The sequence below is a fragment of the Balaenoptera acutorostrata genome, chromosome 4 (assembly GCF_949987535.1).
Source record: "Balaenoptera acutorostrata chromosome 4, mBalAcu1.1, whole genome shotgun sequence".
In the NCBI taxonomy this organism is placed as follows: domain Eukaryota; kingdom Metazoa; phylum Chordata; class Mammalia; order Artiodactyla; family Balaenopteridae; genus Balaenoptera; species Balaenoptera acutorostrata.
Window position 1 is genome coordinate 148,090,123 of NC_080067.1, and position 24,072 is coordinate 148,114,194.

General features: G+C 49.6%; 1 protein-coding gene across 7 annotated transcripts in view; it reads right to left on the reverse strand.

The window, feature by feature from the left end:
* Window positions 1-682: 682 nt before the first annotated feature.
* C2CD2 (C2 calcium dependent domain containing 2) overlaps window positions 683-24,072 on the reverse strand; it is a 61,799-nt gene continuing 38,409 nt past the window's right edge. For 4 of the 7 annotated variants that reach the window (XM_057545475.1, XM_057545473.1, XM_057545472.1 and 1 more), the window contains 8 exons: window positions 23,836-23,944; window positions 21,679-21,743; window positions 19,870-19,994; window positions 19,210-19,384; window positions 18,279-18,392; window positions 15,739-15,866; window positions 13,453-13,786; window positions 683-4,587 (listed from right to left, as the gene is read on the reverse strand). In XM_057545475.1, coding sequence (XP_057401458.1) covers window positions 4,367-4,587; window positions 13,453-13,786; window positions 15,739-15,866; window positions 18,279-18,392; window positions 19,210-19,384; window positions 19,870-19,994; window positions 21,679-21,743; window positions 23,836-23,944 — 1,271 coding nt within the window. In that variant the 3' untranslated portion in view covers window positions 683-4,366. Of the gene's footprint in view, window positions 4,588-9,682; window positions 10,235-13,452; window positions 13,787-15,738; window positions 15,867-18,278; window positions 18,393-19,209; window positions 19,385-19,869; window positions 19,995-21,678; window positions 21,744-23,835; window positions 23,945-24,072 lie in introns of those variants that run through there. The other 3 variants (XM_057545474.1, XM_007172706.2, XM_007172705.2) reach the window with 3 other exon arrangements.

Below are 24,072 nucleotides of genomic sequence, written 5' to 3' on the forward strand. Positions count from 1 at the left end.
TGGGTACCAGATTTCTAAGTGCCGGGTGCTTGGGCAGAGCAGGGGGGTGAAACTGATGGCAACGGGGAAGCTGATGACCAGGAGAGACGTGAGGCCTGCAGGGCCGGTGCAGGACACTGTGCACCCCTCCCGGCCCCTGCCCCGGCCCCACCCAGTAACCGTGGAGGAGCCCACGCCAGCCTGGATGCCAGCCACCCCAGAGCCCCACCTGGCATATGCCCCTCTGACCCCGTGCAGGTGTCCACTGTGCACCCACCCTCGGGCGACTGCTGGGATGGGGCGATGACAACGGGGGCGATGGATGGATAAAGGCTTCACGCCCCAAGGGGACGGCACTCCTCATAAGGTCCCTGGGGATCACACAGGGTCACGTGGCCACTGGGGGACCCAGGCCAAGCAGACCCTGACTGGCAGCACCTACAATTCACCAGAACCCGAAAGTTCACGGCAGACATGGACGGTCTAGTAAATGATTTTCGCCCCAGGCCTAAAGCGGCTGCTAAGTGACTTACAAAATCACCTAAGAAGAATGTTAGGAGGATGGCTCCTTGTTTAGCCAGCTGACCAGGGTGGCGCCTGACAAAAGAAAGACCAGGATTCCGGAGCCTCAGAGAAGCCGCTGGACTTTGGGGACAGCGCAGGACTCAGCAAAAACGACTCCATGTTTAGTGTTGCATGGGCACGTTTATTTCCTTCAAAGACCGTTCGTGTTCCAGCCACACCTTCCCCGCATGAACCCGACTGCACAGGCCTGGCGCGGGACTGCAGTCTGTTTTTAAAGTGCTTCCCAGGGATACAATCATTGTCGGGTAAAGTCATCACCACACTTGGTCATCAAGCCAAACCTCTCCACATACCTGGAAAACCTCTTATTTTCTTCTTTAAAAAAAAAAAATATGTAGCTTTGATATGATATTGGGGGAAAAAAAGCTACAAGCCTAAATTATAAACGGCATATCACTGACCAGCTGGCAGCTGGGTGAATGGGGCAGTTTGTTGTATTTCAAATGCCTCCTCATCCAGAAGGTAAGAATGCCCCCCCCCCCCAAAAAAAGGAACCAGAGAGGTGTAACCTGAGTTTGCTTCGCAGGATAAGCAGTGCTGGCGTCCCTGTGCCGCTTGCTTTGGTCATCACGCCTTCGCAGGTTTGGGGCAGCAGAGGCAGGGCCTGGCGTCAGGGTCTAGGCCGGCGCTGAGACCTGTTTTTCATCTGATGGAGTTAAATGTTCTGCCTTCGAACATCCACCAACCTACACTCTCAGGTTTCAAGAGAGCCGAGATGGTTACTCAGAAAACATCTGAATTGAGTGGCAGCAGCGTAAATTAATCTTTCCCTTTCTGTTCAAGAAGAAAATCTGCAATATTCTTCTATAGGTGTGGCCAGTGAAACAATCAAACACCTGGTCAGACACCCAGCTTGTGACTGGTTGGCAGCGGCAGGCCAGGTAGCCCTCTCTAGGAATCCAGGGCCGCTTGTGAACTTAAACTTGAGACCTGATTTAAATAAAGTGCTCGGTCTAAACCTTCTTCCTCACAGCAGGTTTTCAGGTGGAACGATGAGATGGGTACTTCTGTTGATGCTACATGAAAACATACACGCACACCTAAAGGTCCATTTCATTCCTCCGCAAGGAACACAGGCTCGTCCTTGAACAAATCCAAGAGAAGCGTTGACAGCTCATTAAAACCAACGTGACCAGCTGGTTCCAGACATACAGACGCACATTAACATTAGTGCTCGCGAGAAGCTGCTTTCAAAACACCACTCTGCAAAGATTTCATCAAGACAAAACAAAAACAAAAACAAAAGCCCTCAAAACACTCCAGCATGTGGAAAAGGTAAGGGAATAAGGTGACTTACAAATGAGTAGGTCTTGCATTTGGTGTATAATCTAGATTGATGTTTGGCCTTAATGACATTTACTTTGACATAAATATCCTACACCATTAAAAAACAGATCTGGATAAACAGCTTGGAAAGGAAACATTCACAGTATCAATACAGCCCCTGTTCTCATGGTGCTACCCTGACCCTACGCTTCTTTTTGCTCATCCTATTCCCTGCTACGTTAGTGTCCTCCGTAACTTCAGAAAAAGCCATTTGACGGTGACTATGTGTGTGTGTCTGGAGGGTGAGCTCTGGGATTGACTCAAGTGTACAGGGTTCTTGACGTGCATCCAACAGACACCAAGAAACGTGCATCTCCCCAGCAACACTGTCCCCCTCGTGTTAATCCACGTGCTTCTCACACACGGGGTGGACGCAGCCCACCCAACACATTCCCAGGACCCTGAAGAGGTTTCAAGTCACGAGGAAGCTGAGAAAGCACAGCCCCGGGTAAAAGTATGAAGCAGTGAACAGAACGCTCATGGGGTCATTCAGGAATGGGAATGGCTAAGACTTTTTTTTAGAGCGAGAAAGTTGAATCTAAAACTCTTGACACCTTCACACTTGAATAAATCGAGTCCATCTGAATTTCCAAATCAAAAACAAATTGTACTAACTACTTCTGATCAGTGCCTGAAATTCAACACACAATATCCTCTTAGAATTAATTCCGGAATGTCACAGGTTCTGTCGACCACATGAGAGAGAACAGTAATCCTTCAAGTAGAATAGAACATTAACGAGACCATCAGTTCCAAAAAGACTAGTAGAGATTACTAGCCTATGGGGACTAACTTGGTAGAAACGTACTATATTTTGGAATACCAGGTGCTAATTTACAGTGATTACAATTGGAGTATAATCTTTAAAAGCAAACTATGCTGAAAAAGTCATTTTACAGTTACTTGATAATTCTTGGGATACCTAAGAATTTTAAATGTGCATTTTATAATAAAATCCTTAATGTAGTTTTCTAATCTCTCTCTCAAAAAAAAGGAAAGGAAAAAAATTCTATAATTTTGATTTTTATAAAGGTTTTTGCTCATCCATGGCTCTCTTGCTCCTGAAATATATGTTTAAGGATTCACAAGAGCAGCTATAGGAAGGAACTCACCCAATTTCATGTCTGTGACAGAGGCCAAGTTTTCATTATAGCCTTTAAATCTTATTGGAGGAAAATGAATCTTACTCAAAACCTTTCACCCTGATAACAAGTGCTTTTTAATAAGTATGTCTCCTAAAAGTGTTTCATCGAGGAGTGGACAATGTGAAAATTGTGAATGAACCCCAGGGTAATGGCGTACAGATGAGGAAAGTGGTTTGGAAGACATGTAGGGATATTAACATCATGTGCTGAACTAACTGTTTTTTCCACTGGGAATCAAAACAAGGGCATCCCAAGAGTTGCTAAACACAGCAGAATTCTGAAGAGCTCATAGAAGAAATGTGATGCACATTTGGCTCATTTGTTATTAAACTTCCATTCCTAAGACCCACACCTGAGACATAATTTCCTCTTTTGCCCTAAAAGTACTTTGTTTCGGCTATGGGCAATATTTGGCAAACCAACCTTGGACTGAAGAAAAACCATATGTGTGTGGTGCCCACGTCCCTCTAGCTGTGGCTTATTGCTCCTAACTTCATCTTTTGGCTTTTCTGTGAACAAGGAGGCCGGACGGGAGAGAAACATTCCATGTGTTGGCTGCTCTGTTGGTATTATTACAGCTCTGATGCTATAGAGAAAAATATAAAAACCACATAAGGATTTATCTATCTCCCACTCGCAAATAGGCTCAAAGCAAACTTAGAAAAGTGTTCAGCATAATATGCATAGGATATATTTAGTATTTGCATAATTTTTCAAGTTATATGGCTAATACCAAAGGCAAATGTCTTCCTACGTTTGTCAGTGTTTCCATCCCCATGGTAATTTCTCTGTTTGCCTGCGTCCCACCTCTCAGTACTCAGGGCCGCCTGCACTTTTTATTCTGAGCAGCCAGTTAGGAGAGGTGACCCATCCATTCCGCTCTCAGTGAAGGCACAGAGGGGCCCTCCTCTCTGTGATGTGGTCCAGGCACGGACCGAAGTTAGAGCGTGGAGGGCAAAGCCTGTCCGCCTCACCTGCCCGTCCACAGCCCCTTATAGTAAGTTCCACAGTTCACAGTGGAAAATATCCTTCTCCCGTTTAACTTCAACTCTTAGACGTGAGCACCGCCCATGCTGTGAAGCCATCGGGTGTCGTGGCTTCTGGTGGCAAATTGGGCTTTGTAGGTTCTCTCCGGGGGAAACCTCCTGGCTGGAGACTCAGATTGTTGAGTTTTTTCTTTCCCCTTTAAAAGATGAAATTGTTGGAAAAAACCCAGCTAGACTGGGGACAGGGAGGCCGTCCACAGCTCACGGACCCTCTGGCTGCGTCCTGGCGGGTGGTTACGGAGGGTCCACGTCTGCAGCATCGCGGGGAAGGAGGCGCGCGCCGGCCTACGGGCAGGGGTCCAGCGGGGCGCCGTTTGCGGTGCTCTGGCCCCGGTGTCTGGAGAGCAGCTTCTTGTTCAGGATCCGGGCCAGCGTCGCACCCTTCCTCCGCGGCCCTGCCGGCTGCTGCAGGAACACGAGGTCGTTGTGGGACTGGCTCAGGCCGGGGTCTTTCTGCTGGTGCCGCCGGCGGAAGAACAGCTTCGCGCCCTTCCTTAAAATCCCTCCTGCAAGAGCAAGGCACGGGGTCAGGGGGGGCTGCGGGTGAAAAGCCGGGTGGGCGACGCGTCCAGGAGGAAAGGAAGGAAGGCGGGTCCCTCCAGCGACTCTAATACAAGGCAGCCTGTGACTGCAGCACGCCTCTCTGTCGGCACAAGAAAGGCAGCTGGGTCTGGCCTGAGCACAGCACAGGTGCTTCCAAGGCGCAGTGAGCAGGGCTGTCACTTGGAACCCATTCCCAGGCAGGCATCTGGATCCCTGACTTTTAGAGATTCCCCTGGCCTTACCCACTCCCCATCATGAGGAGGGGTATAGACGGCAGAGCAGTGCTTTGTGCCCCAGAAAGGATGCTCGTGCTATTGAAACCAAATTAAGGACCCTGAGAACACGGTGTTCACTTCCTTAGGAAATTTAAATAACATTTATTCTTTTGGGGAGTAAGATCTTTTACAACTCCAGATCCAGCACGTGTATATCAGGCTAAGTCACACGAAATGTCTGTTACTTGATCACTTTAGACCTAAAACCCTCCATTTTGTTTGCTTTGACCTATCTGTATATGACGTCAAGTGGTGGAATATGAAATAATAGAAAAAAAATTAGCAGCAGCAATGATTTCCACGGCAATGGTTCCTTAAAGGTTAAATGCCAGCTAACATATCAATGGCCAGAGCCCACTAACCTGCTTCCATTTTCACAAACTAGTTTCACATCCTATGAACAAGGCCCAGGGGGATCAGGGGCCCCTTCCAGCCAGGCTGTGAAACCCATGACCACGTGCATGTAGGCGTTAATGACTTTGAAAGAAGAATGGCCTGACCATCTCCATAAGGAGCTTTATAGCTAATTTGGCAATTCATTCTTTTCATGACAGATCCAAAGAATACTTCAACACTTATGACATACGCAGAAACCATCCTGGTTTATCCAAACGGGAGGCTGGAAGGCATCACTTTGCTTTTCTACATGAAATGTAAGGACAGTTGTGGAATCTGACCCAGCCTTGTCCACAGACCTTTGCATAAGCAGCACTTACCTCGGGAAAAACAGCACGCCCGTGACTTTAAGAGGCCATTTACTGGACCTGACCTTAAGGATGCATGTCCGAGGGGATATATATATATATATGTATAGCTGATTCATTTTGCTGTACAGTAGAAACTAACACAACATTGTAAAGCAACTGTACTCCCATAAAAAATTTTTAAAAAAAGAAATTTTCCAATTAACAATGAAGAAAAAAAAAAAAAAAAGGATGCGTGTCCTACTTGCTCTGCCTGGGTTAAGCAGCAGAACGCAGAAGCTCAAAGCTCCAAGGAATGGGCCGAATTTAATTTGGTCAAAGCTGTCCAAAAGAATTGTTTTTCATTTGCTCTTTGGATACAATCAACCTATTGCGAAGACTCATTCGGACATTTTCTACCATTATCTAAAGCTGGAAGGCAGTGTACAGGGGGGCTGAGGAAGGCTGGAAAGGGATGAAGCAGAAGGGTGAGTATAAAAGTGTCAGTGGCTTTAGGCTCAATGGGCTTCTCCTTGGGCCAGAAAGGTCTCCTCCCGGAGCCGTTCAAATCCCTGTAGGATGCAGCGTATCTCAAAAAACCACCGGGTAGGGTGTGTTACGGCAGGGGTCACCACCACCGACAGGGCTTGACTCTGGACTCTGGCCAGTCCCAGGGGCAGATGCAGTGATGCCCAGCGGTCAGTTTCCCAGCATATCGCAAGTCCCGGGGCCTCCCAGCCTGACCAGGTTACCTCAGATTGGGGGGCACCTAGGAGGTATTTAAGATCTCTAGGTACCTGCTTTGGGTTAAGCTTGGAGCCCCCAAATAGCACGTGAATGGGGGGCTGTCACATTGGAACAGAGGAGAGGAAGGAAGGTCTGATGGATCTATTCCGTTAACCTGGACCCTAATGCCACACCCCACCCCCATCTCCCCGGGGCAGGGGGCAGGGGATGGAAGTGTGGAGAGGGGAACAGACCAGTCCATCCCCCAGGCCAGCTGCAGATCTAGGGATGTGGAAGCCCGGCAGAAAGAGGATCTCCCCTGGAAGGCTCCATCTGCAAAGCCCATTTCATACGTGTCCCTGTGCTGAAATTCAGTCTGGGGTCTGGAGCCAAGGTCTGAGGTGTGAGCAGGGGCGGTGTCATGGGTTGGATCGTGTCCCTCCAACAGTCTTACGTTGGGGTCCTAACCCCAGCACCTCAGAACGTGACCTTGTTTAGAGATACGGTCACTAAAGAGGCAATTAAGTTATAGTGAGGGCATTAGGACAGGTGCTAATCCAGTATGACTACTGTCCTTATAAAAACGGGAAATTTGGACAGAGACACGCAGGGAGACGCCAGGTGAAGATGAAGGCAGAGCTCAAGGTGATGTTCTACAAGCCAAGGAGTGACAAAGATTGTTAACAAACCCCCAGAAGCTGGGGGAGAGCCTGGGACAGATTCTCCCTCGTAGCCTCAGGAGGAACCAGCCCTGCCCACACCTTTATCGTGGACTTCCAGCCTCCAGAACTCAGAGAGAAGAAATCTCTGTCGTTTAAACCACCCCATCTACGGTACTATGCTACAGCAGCCCCAGGAATCTAACACAGACAAGAAAGGTGGGGGGGAGGATCTGACTTAAGATGAGGGTCCTGAAGCACCAGCCACATCCTCCTGTTCATCCTCGGACCCTGGACGCCCCGTGGAAGATCAGGGCAGAGGGCAGATGCTAGAGCAAGTCTTCTCAGCCCCAAGGCATGCTGGAGTCGGGCAGCAACCTGGAAAAACTCCAGACGTCCAGGTCCCAGCTCTGGGGAATCTGATGTGAGGGGCTCTGGGGAGACATCTGGACATCAGCATCTTTCAAAAAATCCCAGGTCTTTCTAACATGCAGCTGGGGCTGGAAACCACCCACCAAGGTCTGGTCAAACCGCCATCAGTACTTGGTACGTGGAAAACACTCTGCTAAGGACACAGACGTCAGCGCCGGGGACCAGACCAGAAGGCAGAAGGTAAGCAGTGCGTTCACTTCCTTTTACATAGTTTCCTGATGCCCCTTCGCGTTTCAATATCTCAGGGCCGTGCGGGACAGGGGACGGGGACATGGCAGCCTAGCCTGCAGGGCACAGCACCCGGTTCTGAGGGTCTGGCTTTGCACCCTGGATTGAGCGAGAAACCAGAACACAGGAACAGGCAAGGGGCAGCTGTGCTCAAAACTCCTTAAAAAGGGAGTCTGCATACTTCCCAGCGGTCGCTTTCTCTCATTTAAATGACATTGCACCTGAAACGCCTAAACTTCGAGTTCTCGTCACATTAACATAAAACAGCAAGGACTTGCGTCCTGGGAGCAGAGCTGGTAGAGGAGACGTGTTGGCCATAACTGTTTAAACGGCCCTGCCGGACGTGCTTTGTTTCAACAGCATCCCCGCCCCAGCCAGCCAGCCCCATGTCGGCTGCGCTGCCCCGACAGGCCTGCAACGCGGTGTTTCTGTTCTTGGTCCTCACGCCCACCCTCTGGAGCAGGTGTGCTGTGTTGTTAACTCTGCCTGTTCCGCGTCACCGCCTGAACCGGATGCTGTCACGTGTGCCCTGGTGTGCATCGTCCTGAGGTCACGTGCACGGCTCACCAGGTCCACGTTTCCCCTAACTTGACACCACTTGTCATGGCTTCTATGGGGACGTGGGCTTCTTGGACAGAGGACAGTCATGTGAGGGGAGACACAGAGGTTTGCAAATCTACAGGCTGGAGCCCCGGTTACATCTCCCAGCCACCTCTGAGGGCGCTCTTATCTCTCGCTTACAAATAAGGAAGCAGAGACTCGGAGGGGTGACGTGCTCTGCCCTACAAAGCCGTGCTCTCAAGCCTGGCTCTTCCGTGCTGCTGAGGATGGCGTCTGAGCTGGAAGTGGCCAGTAGGCGTCTGGAGCGCCGGTCTGCGGGTGGCCGCTGGCGGAGCCTCTGGAAGGCGAGATGGATGCAGCTCTCAGACGGATCGCAGAGCAGAGCCCTGCTCTCTGGGAACGACTCTGACAGGCTCTCCAGAATGATGTAAATCTCCCGAGAGGCATGCTGGCGGCCTGGGTAGGACAGAACATTCTAGCAATGTGAGCCCATCTCCAGGGTCCACAGATTAACTCATCAAACGTGAAGAATAACCAGCACAAACAGAGGTTATTCCATTTTCATGACTAAATAAAAATGTCATTGTCCGTTGAAACTTGGCCAATAAAGCACAACGACCTTTGGGGTAAGTAACGCCGGAAGGACATGGCCACAGGTGGGCTCAGTGGACGCCAATCTGGCTGCACCGCAGGCGGGTGTGAGGTCGTAACTCAGACGGGCGAGTGCCCCCTCGGCTGCTGGCAGGCGGCCGTGACTAATGGACATCGGAGCTCGGTTTCCTGGGCCAGTTTGCCCAGAGCGCCCAGTGACTCCATCCCAGTACTGAGCTGAGTGCTGCAGGGAAGGCTCCTAGTCGACGTGGTCCAGATCTCCCATCAGTGCCTGAGCTCTAGGAGACAACCCGGAGTGAGGTGGGTGGGCTTCATCCAATCACTGAATGCCTGAGAACAAAAAGGAAGGCTCCCGGGGCGGAGATTCTGCCCCAAGACTGCAGCGCCAGCTCCTGCCTGCCCTGCAGATTTCAGACTCGTCAACACGAACCGGTTCCTTGAAATACAGAACCTATTGGTTCTGCTTCCCTGGAGAACCCTGACCGAGAGAAGAACTCTAGTTTGGTATGTCACAGTTGACTCTGGGCCCACAGAATCTGTCACCCTTTGCTGATAGGGAAATTCACATCAATGGGGCAAGGCAGCTGGGGCCGTTTGGATTTAATAAGCCCACCTCCTTCACTCTGGGCTACCTCATCCACCCAACAGGCAAGAAGCAAGACTCAGACCTCACTCCCAATCTTAAAGATGTCTGAAGGTAAGATTTGGAAACAGGTTATGTGAAATTTAAGGCAAATAACCAAAATCTTAGATGGGACAGGGAAGAGAAAAAAAATCTTTCCCGGGTTCTAAAAACAATCATAAGACTAAAGGTTAATAAAAAAAACAATCATAAGGCTAAGGTATAAACAAATATATGAAGGAATTAAAAATAATTATTCTAAGTTATAGCTTTAATATTGCAAATATTCCCAAATTTATTCCCACTCATCTCAGTTTAACAGATGTAAATTGCTCATTGAAGAATACATCTTAACATCTTATAGGTAGGAAAACAGTGACCAAAAGCAACCTTATAAATTATAGTTTGTTGCCCAAAGAACAGCTTTAGATTACAAGGGGAACCATGGAAGACCCAATTACAGAAGTGACAACTTTTTAGAACCAAGGACAATTAAGGGAGTCGGTCTGTCTGTATCTCTTGGCGAGGCTGTTTTGTCGTGTCAGCTAACACAGGGATGCCTTCCCCTGAGACGATGGCCCTCTACTACCAGACCAGGGCACTCTGAAGGAGGAAGATGGGAAAACTGGCATCTGGGGACAGTCAAAGTGGAAAGCGATGGGAGGGAAAAGGAAGGGGGGAGGGGTTAACTTCCGGCTCAGTTATGATATGTGCTTTTCTCATAGCGAGGCTATACTTAATTAAAAAATATATATAAAAAACAAAAATAACTTACTGTGTAGGCAATTAATTCTGGTTGGCATAGCGATCCTCTTAAGTTTAAGGGGATGAGCAGGAGATGGAGAGAAGGAAGAGGTGAAAAGAAAAGTTTGCAACAGCAAAATCAGAACGAGAGATGGTAAGAGTTTGAAGCATTTGCATTATATACAACACGTGACGTTACTGTGCAGGATGCTTGGCAAGGTTTGTTTTTGTTTTCCTTTTTAATACTTTTCAAAGTCTCCACCAATGCTTTTGTTCTTACTTGTGGTAAAATACACATAACATAAAATGCACCATCGTAGCCAGTTCTAAGTGTAGAGTTCGGTTGTATTAAGTACATTCACATATTTGTACTAGCACATCAATGCTTTGTTAAGCTAAAAATGAAACCAAATTGGAGGAATGCATTTCCTGTCTTGCCTGCATCATAACCATATGTACAAGGAACAAGGACTCTCCAGTCAGCAGAGGTCCAGGGGAGTTCTAAATAGGCAGTCTTGGAAAGCTAGAGCCAACTCCTTCCTATGACAGGAGATGCAGGTGGTTCTTGAACTGAAAAATAGGCTTCAGTTTACAAAGGAGAGAAAACTCCACAGAGCTGCCCCCTAGATCATCAGTGTGGAAAAAATTCTGGTGGAAAAGAAAAACTATTTGGTACCCATAAAGCGTAATCATCTAAGGTTCTGACGGTATCTCGTAGAGATGCCGAGTGCAAATCTCTCAGGAAACAATGGAATGAAAAGCAATTTTTAAAACGCTGCCAAATGGGTCCCTTTAAAAACTCCCGGGTCTGTGCAGCGCTAAGAGCCAGGTGCATGACTGCTGGCTCCCGGGTCTGTGCAGCGCTAAGAGCGAGGTGCATGACTGCCGGCTCCCGGGTCTGTGCAGCGCTAAGAGCCAGGTGCATGACTGCCGGCTCCCGGGTCTGTGCAGCGCTAAGAGCCAGGTGCATGACTGCCGGCTCCCGGGTCTGTGCAGCGCTAAGAGCCAGGTGCATGACTGCCGGCTCCCGGGTCTGTGCAGCGCTAAGAGCCAGGTGCATGACTGCCGGCTCCCGGGTCTGTGCAGCGCTAAGAGCCAGGTGCATGACTGCCGGCTCCCGGGTCTGTGCAGCGCTAAGAGCCAGGTGCATGACTGCCGGCTCCCGGGTCTGTGCAGCACTAAGAGCGAGGTGCATGACTGCCGGCTCCCGGGTCTGTGCAGCGCTAAGAGCCAGGTGCATGACTGCTGGCTCAGCGTCCGCGCGCGGCCCCAGCCGCCAGGCCTCAGGGTGCAGCACAGGGCACGCCTGCCGGCACCAGGTCCCAAGAGTGAGGATGTCACCCACCTGGCTGGTGACGGGAGAGGAGCAGCGTGGCCAGGACACAGCAAGGGCGGAAACCCAAGGGAAAGAGCTCCCCGGAAGGGAGAGCAGAGGGAGGGAGGGAGGGAGGCAGGGCAGCGGTCTCGGAACGGACCTGGGGTGGTGAGGCTCGGCCTTCCAGAATGAACGGACGGCGGGAGGGAGGGGCGGGTTCTGTGAGAAGAGGGGGTGGGCTGCTGGCCCATCAGGTCACAGATGGGGCAGCCCACCTGCACCCCACCCTGCCCAGCGCCCACCTGCCTTCCTCAGGTCCCGGTGAGCCCCCTTGGGCTGCTCTGGGCCCAAGACAAAGCCGAGGCCGGGGGGGCGCGTGCCGGGCTGTGGACCAGCAGCCGGGCCCCCTTTTCCATAACAGAAGCCGGGAGCCACCACAGAGCGCAGGGCTCACCCCCACGCTGCTCCCGGCCACCCGACGGGGCCCTGGGGATAAGGCGCCAGGAGCGGGCAGTGGGCAGACAGAGTCCAGTCGTCATCACAGGGTCTGGAAATCACATCCAGGAATCCTGCTCCGTCCTCTCTCCCCTCTTCTTCTGCCTCCACCCCGTCTGTCCCGCTCTGCTCCGGCGAGGGGGTGGGTCATGGGGGAGCCCACGAAGCGAATGGGAAAGAGGAGGGCAAGGCAGGAAGCCGACCTTCCCCAGCGGGGCTCTCGGCTCGGGCCCGTGGACACTGGGGCCACGTGATGCTGCGGTGGGGTGTTGAGCGCCACCCCTGGCCTCCACCCACCTGAAGCCCCCAGCACCCTCTGTCCCCAGCTGTGCCAACTGAAACGGTCTCCAGCCATGGCCAGTGTCCCCCGGGGAGGGGGCACGATCGCCCCGCGTAGGAACCACTGGTCTGCGGCACCAAGAACAGAGCAGCAGGAGGCAGAGCAGCTCCAAGGTTCCCGACCCGAGTGGCCGGGATTCCTAATGTCTACACTCGCGGGGGAGCCGGGACTTGGTGCAGAGTTGCACCCAGGACTGCTGGTTTGGCTCCGGCCCCTGCCTGGGCTCTCCCGTCCTGTCCTCTGCACTGGGCTCTCCTATTACCGCCTGGCCGGTGGGGTTCTCGGGGAGGTGGGCGCACGTGGTGGGCACATCCCATTCACAGAGGAGGGAGCTGAGACTCAGTGAGTCTTGAAGCCTCACATCTAGAACTGGCCCGAGCCTCTGGACTATATTCCCTCGGCAAGTATCTTCAGGTCACCATCGTGCCAAAGCACCGTCTGGGAAAAACTGCACGCGCTGAAGACATTTACAGATTTAGAGCACTGATTTAGCGCTAATGGGAAACAGTCGCTTTTCCTAATGCAATGATTCCCTCACCACTGCACACATATTAAGTTAATCGGCTAATTTTCTAGGGAGCTCATCTCCCCATGGACCCTGTTAGGGTCGAGTGGGGACGTCTGGTTTGCTTTCCGTTGGGGGGGGGCTCTGAGAGGCACACAAGGGGAGGGGTGCCCATCTCGGCAGCTGAGGGAACCCCGGTCTCTGCCCGGCTGGCCTCTGGCTCCATCGTGGTACACGGCTCTTGGTGACCCCTCTCAATGTTCTGGAGAGTTCTACCCCTGCGGGGAGGAGTGCCCAGACAGAGGAAGGGGCGCTTCTAGCCATGAACACAAATTGCCTCCACCAATGAAGAGAGATGACCCGGCCGCTCACACTCGGAAGGATTCTGAATACAGCCCGCACCCCCTACCCCTGCCCGTGGGCTCTAAATGGGCTCAGATGCTCAGCGCAGGTGTTCCTGTAGGTGTGGGGGCGCTGAGGGTGGGGTGCCCTTGTAGAGGAGAAGGGAAGGAAAGCAGAGGGTGAGAACTTGCTTAGCCTGGAAACTAGTAGGAGAGCAGAGCCGTGGGGCGGGGGGGAGTGGTGGGGAGTGACGGGGCGTGGGCAGGGAGGGCACGGGAGGGGCTGGTACCTTTACGCTTCTGGGAAGCGCCCGGCTCCAGCTCAGACACACTCAGGGAGCTCTCCGACCGCTCATCCCCAGCGGGGTCCAGCGGGGCCTGGCCGCCCCACGCCCCGGCCAGTGGCTCCTTCTCCGAGTCCCAGGAATCCAGCTCAGTCTCCTGGGGCTCCAGGGCCAGTCGGGCCCCTGCTGGGGTCTCCTCCTCCTCCTCCTCCTCCTCCTCGGGTGGGGCAGCTGCCACGGCCGCCCCTGGCTGGCCCGGGCCATCCTTCTGGCGGGCGCTGTCCATGGAGGCCGCGTAGTCCAGCATCAGGGAGGCGCCGTTGTCCTGAGATAGCGAGGTCTACCCGGGGGGCGAGAGACAGAGTCAGGGTAAGGAAGATGCCAAGGATACCTGGAAGGAGCTGCGGGCGAGGAAAAGCCTCAGCAGCCTGGTCCAAACATGCTGGCTGGCGGTTTCAGCGTCAGAAGGCGCCCCGGCCCTCCAAGGAGGCAGCTAAGGGAAGCATGGGCTGAAACGCAGTGGATGAAGGTCTCCTGTGGCAGAGGGTCGGCCCGAGGTCGCAGGCTGGAGGGGTCTGGGGGAAGAGCATCCTTCCTACGTATGGGATGGCAGACAGGGTGACAGAGGATGTGAGCTCTGGAGTGCCAGATTCGATTTATCTTTAACCTGTGTTCCTACAGCATTTTTGTGTTTCCTGCAAGGAGGAACTGACCGCTATGCACTTTGTATCCTAAGAGTTATATTTACATGTAAAAGAGATGTAGGTGCTTGGGGCTGGGAAAGTGGTTCTCTGGAGGGCAGGGAAGTAACTGCAGGGACATGGCGGGGGTACCTGGGGGCCGGTCTGCTGTTCCTGATCTGCGTGGCAGTTGGACAGGAGAGTCTGCTAAGTGACAGGTGACAACTGCCCTTTTCTGAGCCAAGTCAGGAGTGCCCACTGACACAGTTTGGGACAATTTTATCATCAGCAAAGATATTAACTGCAGTCGGTTGGATGGACTAAATGATCTAGAATAAAATCTCAGAGAAGGCACAGAGGAGGAGACGGTCACGAGTCTTGTCCTTATTTCACTCATTTATTTATTCATCCTAAAGAAAACCCAACCATTGGGCCAGGCGCTTCCAGAGACGCCATCGCCCCCTGCTGGCTGCCTCTGGAAGCGCACTCAGGAAGCCCAGAGACTCACCCGGCCCCTGGACACTACGGCCACATTGGTGACTCACCTCTGGCACCTCCCAGGACCTGTTCTGGCCCCTCTCCCAGTAGCCAAGGGGTCAACTGTCATCATGCCCTCCCGTCCCACCCTCTCATGCCCTCAAAGTATCAACCCACCCTCCGTGTCCAAAAATTCACCTTCCTCATCCCCTCCCAACTACCAAATGTCCCACCCACCCCTCCATTGCTCACATTCTCCTTGCTTGTTCTGAAATGTTAAAAAGAGTAAGGGGGGGCTTCCCTGGTGGCGCAGTGGTTAAGAATCTGCCTGCCAATGCAGGGGACACGGGTTCGAGCCCTGGTCTGGGAAGATCCCACATGCCGCAGAGCAACTAGGCCCATGAGCCACAATTACTGAGCCTGCGCATCTGGAGCTTGTGCCCCGCAACAAGAGAGGCCGCGATAGTGAGAGGCCCGCGCACCGTGATGAAGAGTGGCCCCCGCTCGCCGCAACTGGAGAGAGCCCTCGCACAGAAACGAAGACCCAACACAGCCAAAAATAAATAAATAAAATTTAAACAAACAAACAAACAAAAAACCCTTAAAAAAAAAAAAAAGAGTAAGAGACTGTAATGTGGGCCCTTGCCTGCCCGGGGTCCACCAGGGACGCCTTGCACCCGCCACCTGCTCTGGACAAAGGTCACAGAGCAGGAGAAGGAAGGCATGGGGATCAGGATGAGTTTTAAAACAAGCTTCGTTTCTCTGATTCTGAAAGGCATAAACATTCACTGCAAAATGGAAACGGTTTGGAAATGTGTGATGTGTGAAGTGAAAGCTCCCCAAGATGGGGCGGCCATGAGGGTGGAGGTTCTGTCCCAAAGGGGAGCTGACATCATGCTGGTCTTTCTCTTTCAATAATTTGTCTTCACATGATTCACCCACCTTTCAACAACCAGAGCATCCCCGGGTCAGAAACGTTCACATTTCCTTCCTCAACAGGATAAGCTGCATAAACGAAATACCACGAATAGCCCCTCGTAGGTGAGGGGATGTAACCTGACACCTGCGGGGTGGAACTCGCTGGAGCTGATCAAGGGCTGGGGCGGGGCTGACGCAGGCTGAGCGGCCGGCTCACCTTGGAGACCCCAGATATGATGATGGTGCTCTTCTTCCGGGGGGATTTGAGCTTCAGCTTCGAGGACTCGCTGAGCTGTCGGATGGCGACTTCGGCCACCGGGTCGGCACCGTTCAGCACCAGTAGCTCTGCCGGAGGAAAAGCGGGCGTGAAGCACGTTAACAAAATCTGAGGCTTTGACAGGAACTTCCGGGGTGACGGATTTGGTCTTTAAGCAGGGGTTGGCAAATATTTTCTGTAAAGGGCCAGACAGCGACTTTGCGGGCAGCCGGCCTGTCACAAGTACTCCACGCTGACTTGGAAGCTAGGAAGCAGAGACTGGACGTAAAAGTGTCCACGGCTGGGTTCTGGGGAAACTTTACGAGCAGGACAGGTGATGCCCCTGGGTCTGGAGCTGATGCTCTGTGGTTACACACACTCACCGAGGTGTGCGCTTCAAATCATGCACTTTAATGAATGTAAATATGCCTCGATTGAGGTGAAAAACAGAAACCTCTGAGCTTTGGGGATATTGTGAACTTTGAAAGGCAGCGCAGCTACTCCCTGGCCCTCCCAGGAGTGATCGAACACAAAAACTAGTGTTCAGGGCGACCGAGGGCTGGTTCACAGAAGCTGCTTCTTCCCAGGGTTAATTCCACACCTGGGCCAACATCCGGGGAGTGCTTAACATGGACCTGCGCCCTGCAAAGAGCTCCGTGCACATTATTTCAGGTAATTAACCCCAAGCTCTCTGAGGGAGTTGCCTTTCAGTTTCCATCTGAGAAATGGGGCAGGTAGGAGACAGCCAGGTGGGCGGCGGAGCTGAGATGCCCGGCCAGGTCTCTCCCACTCAGAGCTGACGCTGGAACTCACACTAAGGTGTCTGCTGCTGCAGGAAAATGAAAAGGGCAATGGGATTAAGGGGCAGGAGGTTACCAGGAACTTTTTCTCAGTTTGGCCTCGGCCTGCTGACAACAGATGCTACATTTGTGTGTGTGTGTGTGTGTATATGTATTTTAACGACTTAAAGCATACATTGATATCCCACAAAAGGAGGATCAACTTTTTTTGGTAAACACATACACATCAAATTTTATGATAACTTTCAGTTAAACAACAAAAAAATTTATGATATCAACTCAAAGTAGTAAAGGAAATTTTACTTCCTGAGAATTTTTTTTTTACAGAAAAAAATTTCTCAACTTAGAACTTCCTAGAAAATGTCTAGGTCAATGCCAGGAGGGTTTGGAAAGACCTTTAAGAGAAGGCCAGCCCAGCATCTTTCTCGGAAGTAGAGGTGGATTTGCTTTCAAGAAACTAGGCCTGTTGGAAGTGATAAAATGGAAGAAATCCTTTAGGAATCACTGGATGTAAGATACTGTTAAAATCTCTCTAAAAACACAGATGCTCCATTTCCCAAGGCGGCGGCGAGGGACCAAGCGGCTGAGAACTCTGGGGCTGCCGACGCGGAGGGAAGAGCGGGACGTGGTGAGGACACCTGGGGAGAGGGCTGCGCTGTGAGTCCCAGGCCTTGGGACACCAGTCGGGGGGGCGCTGAGCCCAGAGCTCCTGTCCGTCCTCAGCGAGCCCGGCCAGGCGCCAGCTGGGCCTGAGGCAGCGAGCCTGCAGGGCTCCTGGCTGCATGGTGCGGGCCGGTACCAGCACCCACAGACCAGAGGGGCAACCACAGCGGGGACGTCAGCCCGGGGTGAAGGGGCCCCCGTGGTACAAAGCAGAGCTAAGAAAGGGCCCCCAGGAGCGGCCAGTGAGGGGCATTGCTTCTGTCTAGGATCTTGCAGCTGGGGGGACCCTGCCGCTTCTAAGCAACCAGGGAAGCTCCCCCAGGGAAAGAGGCAGTTTTCCACTTCCGCCAGGTTCAGAGAACACACGGCCATCCCAAGACAGCAGCCATCAAACGAGAGCTGCCTGCCCACTGCCTGCTCCCCCCGTCCTCTCCTGGACATTGGCAGGATCAGACACAGGACTCAGGGGACGGGGGTGGGGAGAAGCTGCCCACCCGGCCCTTCTCAGCCTGCAGGTCACACTTGAGCGAAGGGAGAAAATTTAACCCCCAAATTTAGATTATGCTCTGATTCCAAGAGACAGTGACACAAGCGGCCATGAAAGTGGGAAATCTGCATCCAGAGTTCCAGGGGAAACGAATCCTATTAAACAGGTTTCAGGGGACGGTGGGAGACAAAATAAATTGCCTTTATGATTATGTCCCCTGAGTCCTGCTTATTTTATGACATCCGTGTTAACTAGTACGTTGAACAAGAGAAAAAATAACATTCAGAAATTTTGCACAGTGACGCATAAGCTGGCTTTTTGTGCTTATTTTGTTCAAGTGTTCCCTAAAACTTAAGGCAGGGATGCCAACGCCACTCCTGGTCTTCCATAGACTTGGATTTCCCTTTTCTCCTTCTAGTTCCTCACTTACTATATTAAAACACCTCTCCCCAGACTCTAAAAAGGAAAAGCGTCCTTCTCACCAGATGCGGAGCTCGAGGGCAGAGCCTGAAGGAGCTGAGCGGGGACCATCTCGAGTGGCCTTGCGTTACCTGTATCTGAGGAAGAGAACATCTTGCTGACGGGGGCGCCGTGGCAGGAGATGGCCTGGATGGAGATGTCCTTCTCGATGACCTTCACCTTGACAGGTGTTCTCAGGGGAGATTCTGCCCGGGAGAAACCCTGATTACAACAGCCCGCCGAAAGCTGCCTGACCATTACAGTTACCGGAAACTGAAATCACACCTCACTTCAACTCTACTTCATGCAGTTGGAAAAGGTTAAGAGGCAAACCTTAAGATATTTTTAACAACCTCTCTGATTCTTTTTTGGGGGAGGGGAGGAATGCCCAAGAGGGGCATTGGAAGCCCAGGTTTAAATAAAATTTCAGAAACCTTTTAATTAAGCCGGAATTTCACTTTCTGTTTTGCATTCAAGAACAGTGCCAAGTGATTTATTCTGGGATGATAATACTTTTGTACAGGCAGGAACACATTATAAATTTTAAAAAATAATAAATCATACACTTATACAGAAGTTGTCTCCAGGGCAGTGGCTATGGGGACAGGTACAGAATTCGGCTAGATCTAAAATGACTGCACATCAAGCCTTCAAATGAATGATTTTTAACATAAGAAACTCTATGTTGGCCGCTCACATCTAATGTTTCAAGATAGTGTGCTGTCCCCACGTAAACGTCATGGAGTACTTAATGTAACGAGATATTTCATCTAGTATCTAGATTTTAGCTTCAGAATTCACTACAGGTTTGAACCTTGCTTTGGCATGTCATGTGTCTGACAAGATAGAAAGATAATTGTCTGAAAAAAAAAGCTATGCAGAAGCCTTGCCAATTACCATTCTTCCCGTACCAGGACATTTTCTTACAGATAATCCTGCAGCCTACAGCGCTCTGCAGTTTATAGAGGCAAGATGTTTACAGGGGAGGCGTGACTTCAGAGTTCCTGCGGGGAGGAAACTCACCGGAGCTCAGCGGGGACGCCCTCCCTGCATCGAAGCGAGGCTTGGTTTTCACGGCAGTGACAGTAGTGACCACGGTCCCGCACGGCATCACCGTGCGGTCTTTTTCTATCTTTGCAGCAGGAACAGGTGGAGGCATTTGCCAGGATTTCGCTTCACCGGGTTCGATGTAAGAAAACTGCAGAGAGGGCTGGTTACATGCTTTGTAGTCAGCGCAGACGGACACCCCGCCAGGGCACGCTGCCTGCCTTCCAATAACCTCTGATTTCTTTAGCTGTCGCTTAGTATCACAAGTAACTTATAATTAACCGATTTCCCCAGAACTGACACAGGATGATGAGACCCAGGCTCAAACCCAGCCACTCAGCACATAATGATGGGAACAAAAGCTGGAGAACCAAATGAAATAAAAGAGCCCTTTCTGGGTTAGGCCTGCGTGAAAGGGCATCACGGCAAGTTATGTCAGGTAGACAATGCAACACAACCCTGGGCAGGAAGCATCCCATTCGCGTCTAGAAATGCCTGGGAGGAAACATCAGGTCTCGGACAAGCTTCTTGCTTTATGTTGAAGCGAGAGCAAGACTCTGACAGACATAAATGAAGATGCCCCTTTTCTAAAGTGGGTCGAGCTGGGCCTTGGCATCGTAGAGAATGACGTCATACCTCTGCAGTGACCGAACCCAATGCTGAGCTGCCCGAGGAGGACCCGCTGGTCAGTGTAAAGCTCTGTGGCCCAGAAGGCTGCTTCTTGAACAAATCCAAGGGGACAGTCGTCATCGCCAACAGAGCTAAAGAGACAGGGGACAAGCAGGGAGCATCGGGGGTGTCTCCATGGGAACAGGATGCCCGCAAGCGGCTGCAACCAGAACCAACTCTGGACGTGCGTCCCGCTCACTGGGAAATGCTCCCGTTTCAGAACGTTTTAGAAAAGTCAAGGTCATGAAAGACAAAGGAAGGCTGTGGAACTGTTCCAGACCAAGGGAGGCTACAGATGTGACAATCAAGAGGTAGTATCTGATCCTACACAGGACTGGGAAATACCGCTAGGAAGGACCTCAGGGGCTTGGCTGATGGAAACTGCTGTGGACAAATAATATCCCTACTCTTAGGAAATACACACTAAAGAATTTAGGGTAAAGGGCCAGGATGCCCGAAACTTACACTCACATGGTGCACACATTTACCCTTGGGGTGTGTGCGCGCGCGCGTGTGCGTGTGTGTGTGTGTGTGTGTGTGTGTGTGTGTGTGTAGACAGAGAGAGCAAAGTGAGAGCAAGCAGCAATTGTGAGTACAAATGATAAAGGAAATGGGGCAAAATGTTAAAAATATATGAGCCTGAGTAAAGGTTATATGGTTGTTGTTTGTTCTGGGGTTTTTTTTTTTGGTTTTTTTTTTAAGTTTGAAATTTCATAGATCCCATCAAGCTGGACTGGAATGAAATTCCAATGGAGCCAACGGGGGTGGTGCCCCAGGAATGGATTAGGCAAACAGTGGTCCCGCCCTGTGTTCAGACCACACGCCCTCTCTTGGAATGTCAGTTCTTATCTCAGGAGCATCCGAGTTATCTCTAGACTACAGAACCAGGGAAAGTGCCTCAAAAATCCTTGCTAATAACTAGGAGCTTGAATTGTTTTTTCCCATGCCTCTGTAACTTTAGGAGGTAACCAGATGGCTTGGTTTCACAGCTGAATAGGCCAGGGAAGGGTCACCTCTCCCAAATTTGGTATGTTCATAGGGATTTTTAAAAACCTAACAAATACTGAAACTACTGATTTACACACATACACACACAGGTCCATGTTCACTTTAGTGATTTTTACCTCTATTTGTTGCTGACTTGTATCTAAAGCATGTGTCCAAGTTAAGCTGCTGTGGTTTATTCCATACGGAAAAGTCAGCTGAAATTCACGGAGACAGAGAGCAGAAGGGTGGGGGCCAGGGGCTGCGGGAGGGGCCTGGGGAGTGAGTGTCTAATGGGGACAGAGTTTCGGTTTTGTAAGATGAATTCTGGAGATGCGTGGCAGTGATGGTTGCACAACCATGTGAATGCACTTAATACCACTAAATTCTACACTCAAAAATTGCTAAGATGGTAACTTTTAAGTTATATGTATCAACACAATTAAAAACTGAAGTAAAAAAAAAAGTAAAAGGTCTATTAAGGCTAAGAGGGTTGAGAACTGCTCTAAGCCAAGAACTGTTGAATAAAAGATTTTGGATATTTGTTTAAAAAAAAAAAGAAAAAGAAAAAGAAAAGAACCAGTTGAATATACTCTTTCCCACAGTGTTTGACCTTGCTAGTAACAGAATGGACTTTCAACCAAACATTCCCTTGGGAAGACCTGGAGTGGCTTAGGGGGAGGGGCCGAGGCTCTGCTGGGTCTCCCGCCCTCCCCACCCCAAGGCCCTGGTCAGGGCCGCTGGATGACCCTTCCAGAGAGCAGGGTCTCCGTCCGCCTACTGACCACCCACCTTCTGAGGACTGCCCATCCTCTGAAATCTGCAGGTGCAACTCCCTCGACTTGGCATTCAACTCACTGTGGAAAGGAAGAAGGGCCATGAATCCTTAAAAATGCTTTACTATTTTCTTGAAATAGTATTTTTTTTCCTGATGGTAGAAAGGAATGCAAATCACCATCAATATTTAAGAAACTGCAGAGATATATAACCAAAATACAAAGATTATCTGCAACTTCACCATCCAGAAATAGTTACTGTTAATATTTGGTGACTAGTCTCCGAGGGTAATCCAATGGGACTTTCTGAATGATGGTGGAAATGTTCTGTAGAGCTGCTATCAAATTCGGTGGCCACTAGCCACATACGGCTATTCAGAACTTGAAATGAGGCCAGTGCAAACTGAGGAACTGGGTTTAATTTTGTTTACTTTTAATTAATTGAAATTTAAAGAGCTACATGTGGCTAGTAGGTACTGTATTGAAAGATATAGCCATATAATTGCCTGAAAACAAATATAGAACATAACATACCTCCCTCCTCCTTTGTAACCTATTTTTTTCACTTAAGATATCATGGACATCTTTCCATGTCAATAACTACAGAGCAACATCCTTTTTAATAGGTGTCTAGTATTCCACAATCTGGCCTTAAGAGATTTTATTCAGCCAATTCCTTAATAACCAACCCTTAATAATGGGTTGTTTCCAATATTTTGTAATTATAAACAAGCTGAGATAAATATCCTCATACATATATCTTTGTACACACTGTGTGATTATTTCCTTAGGAAAAGAGCAATTGCCAATCAAAAGGTACATGCATATAAGAGATTTTCTTTTTTTATATATATTGATGACTTCCAGAATGATTATTCTAATATATACAGTATTTCCACTGGCCTTTCTCACTTTTTCTTTACCAACCTATAAGGTGAAAAACAATCTCTTTTGTTTAAGTTTGCATTACTTTAGCTATTTCTGAGACTGAACATCTTTTCAGATGTTTCTAGCTATCTACAGTTCTTACTTTTGCTTTTCTAGTACAGAAATTTTGCCCAGTTTTCTAAGAGAGTGCCCATATTTTCATTAATAATTTATGAAGGCTCTTTATATTATACATGGGACACCTTCTTCCATGACTTTTTCTAATTATTTATTGTTTATGTACCAGAAAGTGATTGATTTCTGTATTTTTGTACTCAGCTACTTTACTGAAATATTATTTATATTAGTTTTTATAATATTATTATTTCTACCCTATATTCATTATTTCAAATAGTTTCAACTGATTTTCTGGAGTAGTCTAAATATGCAATAATATTATCTCCAAGTAATGATTAGTTTTGCCTCTTCCTTTCCACTACTTGTGTACTATTTCTTTTTCTTATCTAATTGCATTAACTAGTACTTCTAGAACAAAACAGTGGGTATCCTTCTCTTGACTTTAGCGGGACTGTTCCTACTACTTATCACTTACAGTGATTTTTTTTTTTTAATCTTATGAAAAAAGTGACCATAAATCTTGTTCTAATTAAGTTTTAAAAATTAGAAATGGTTATTAAATGTCACTGAATATCTTTTGGGCATATAGAGAAATAATAAGTTTGTTTTCTCCCTTGATCTAGTGACACAGTGGATTTCATTAATAGATCTCCTCACATTAAACCATCCTTGCATTTTCGGTATGAACTCAGTTGGTCTTGGTGTATTATTTTTAATGTGCTACTGGATTCTATTTGATAATACATTACTCAGAATTCCTACATCATAATTTATAAGTGGTCTATAATTTTCCCTTTTTCCATTCTCTGTGTCAGATTTTGGTATCAATCAGAAGTTTCCTTCCATTCTGCTCTGGATGGTGTGTGTTTCTAAAGCAAGTGGAAGGCCCAACAACAGATCTCTCGTCACAGCAGGGCGTGGGTGTGTCGGTGAGGAGTGAATCGATACTAAGAGCTGCCTTCAAAAAGAAATCCATGTCTGACTTACAGCTTCCTCAGACGCTTAATATACTTCTTTTTAAATTTTTATATTTTCTTTTTTTCTCCCTCGCTCCCTCCCTTCCTTCCTCCCTCCCTCCTTTCTTTTGTATGAACAGTGCTGCAGAATGGTTTTAGAATTTCGCAGTCTTGAGTAGGTGTGGCCATGGAAACCCGGGCCCCTTACGCACAAGGTGAATTCTTCTTCCCAAGTGAGGGTGGTAGTGTTTTTCGAGAGGGTGCTGGAGAACTTCTGGACGGGATCATTCAGCTGAACTACACATACTGGGTTAATGTTGCCTGTAATCAAACAGAGGGGCACCGTATTGGCTTTTATTTTTGTTTTCTAGTTGCATATAAAAGAAAGGCTGAATTAAATGTCTGGTCTTGGCTCACTGGACCCTTGGCTCAGAGGGTCCAGTGTTCCT